Genomic DNA, 940 nt, shown 5'->3' with positions numbered 1-940 from the left:
AACCTCTGAGTGCAGAAACCTATTTTGTTTGCCGGAAAACACTTAATTCCAGTTCCCAGCAGAATTTACTGAAGTGCCGAAAGCAGACACTACCATCTCACTCTCAGTAAGTCAGGTGCTGATCTGAAGTCACTGGGAGATAAATATGAAGTCGGCTGCCTTGCGTTAAGCCGGCTGTTGCGAACAGGCTCCGTGCAGAAGCAGTGGTTAATGGTGGCTTTGTCTCTTTCAGAAATGGGATGCAATTAAAATATTCAAAGCCGCTGAGGCCTTCTTCACCTCCATCGGCCTCGACAAAATGACTGAGGGCTTCTGGAATAACTCCATGCTCACAGAGCCGACTGACAACAGGAAGGTTGTTTGCCATCCTACGGCATGGGATCTGGGGAAAAATGACTACAGGTACTGCAATTACTATGACCCCTTTTCATACCATCTCCTAGAACATTTGTATTATCACTAAAGATGCACCGTGCTGGTTTAAGTTATAATTTTTCCTTATTTATTATTTTTTTCTGGTTGATAAGAGGGAAAAGGAAGACAAAAGAGCAGGGAACCTGTGGGACTGTAAACCTTTCTGAGTAACTTTTTCTGTGAAGATCTAAGGACTACTCTCAGATTTAAGCACAGAAGTGACTGTTATTTATATGAATTAGAGAAATAATGAGTATGTTCTAGAGCTTAGGAATAAGCAGAAATGCAAATGCTTGTGGATACCAGTGAGATTTGTGGACACCTGCACGTTCTGCAGCAATGGCACAAGGTCCCTGAGCAGTGAAAACCTCCTGAGAGCCCACCGTCTGTCTTTAGCAGATACATCCAGTTTCATGAAAATCCATCAACCTCTTCCATATCTGGGAAAGGAGAGGGACAGCAAGTTTTTACACAGTGAAGTCTCCTGGGGCAAATTCTGTCCCCTATTGCAGTCCCCACAGTTACT

The 940-nt window shown here is 43.6% G+C and overlaps 1 protein-coding gene across 1 annotated transcript in view; it reads left to right on the top strand.

Annotated features, from left to right (window-relative positions):
* The window catches only part of ACE2 (angiotensin I converting enzyme 2), a 25,026-nt gene that overhangs the window by 10,385 nt on the left and 13,701 nt on the right, over positions 1-940 (top strand). The window contains 1 exon segment of the mRNA XM_009705393.1: positions 233-402. Coding sequence (XP_009703695.1) covers positions 233-402 — 170 coding nt within the window.

This window comes from Cariama cristata, unplaced genomic scaffold (genome assembly GCF_000690535.1).
Source record: "Cariama cristata isolate BGI_N322 unplaced genomic scaffold, ASM69053v1 scaffold27958, whole genome shotgun sequence".
Lineage (NCBI taxonomy): Eukaryota > Metazoa > Chordata > Aves > Cariamiformes > Cariamidae > Cariama > Cariama cristata.
Note: the sequence above shows the minus strand (reverse complement) of the source record. Positions and strands in the feature narration are given on the sequence as shown.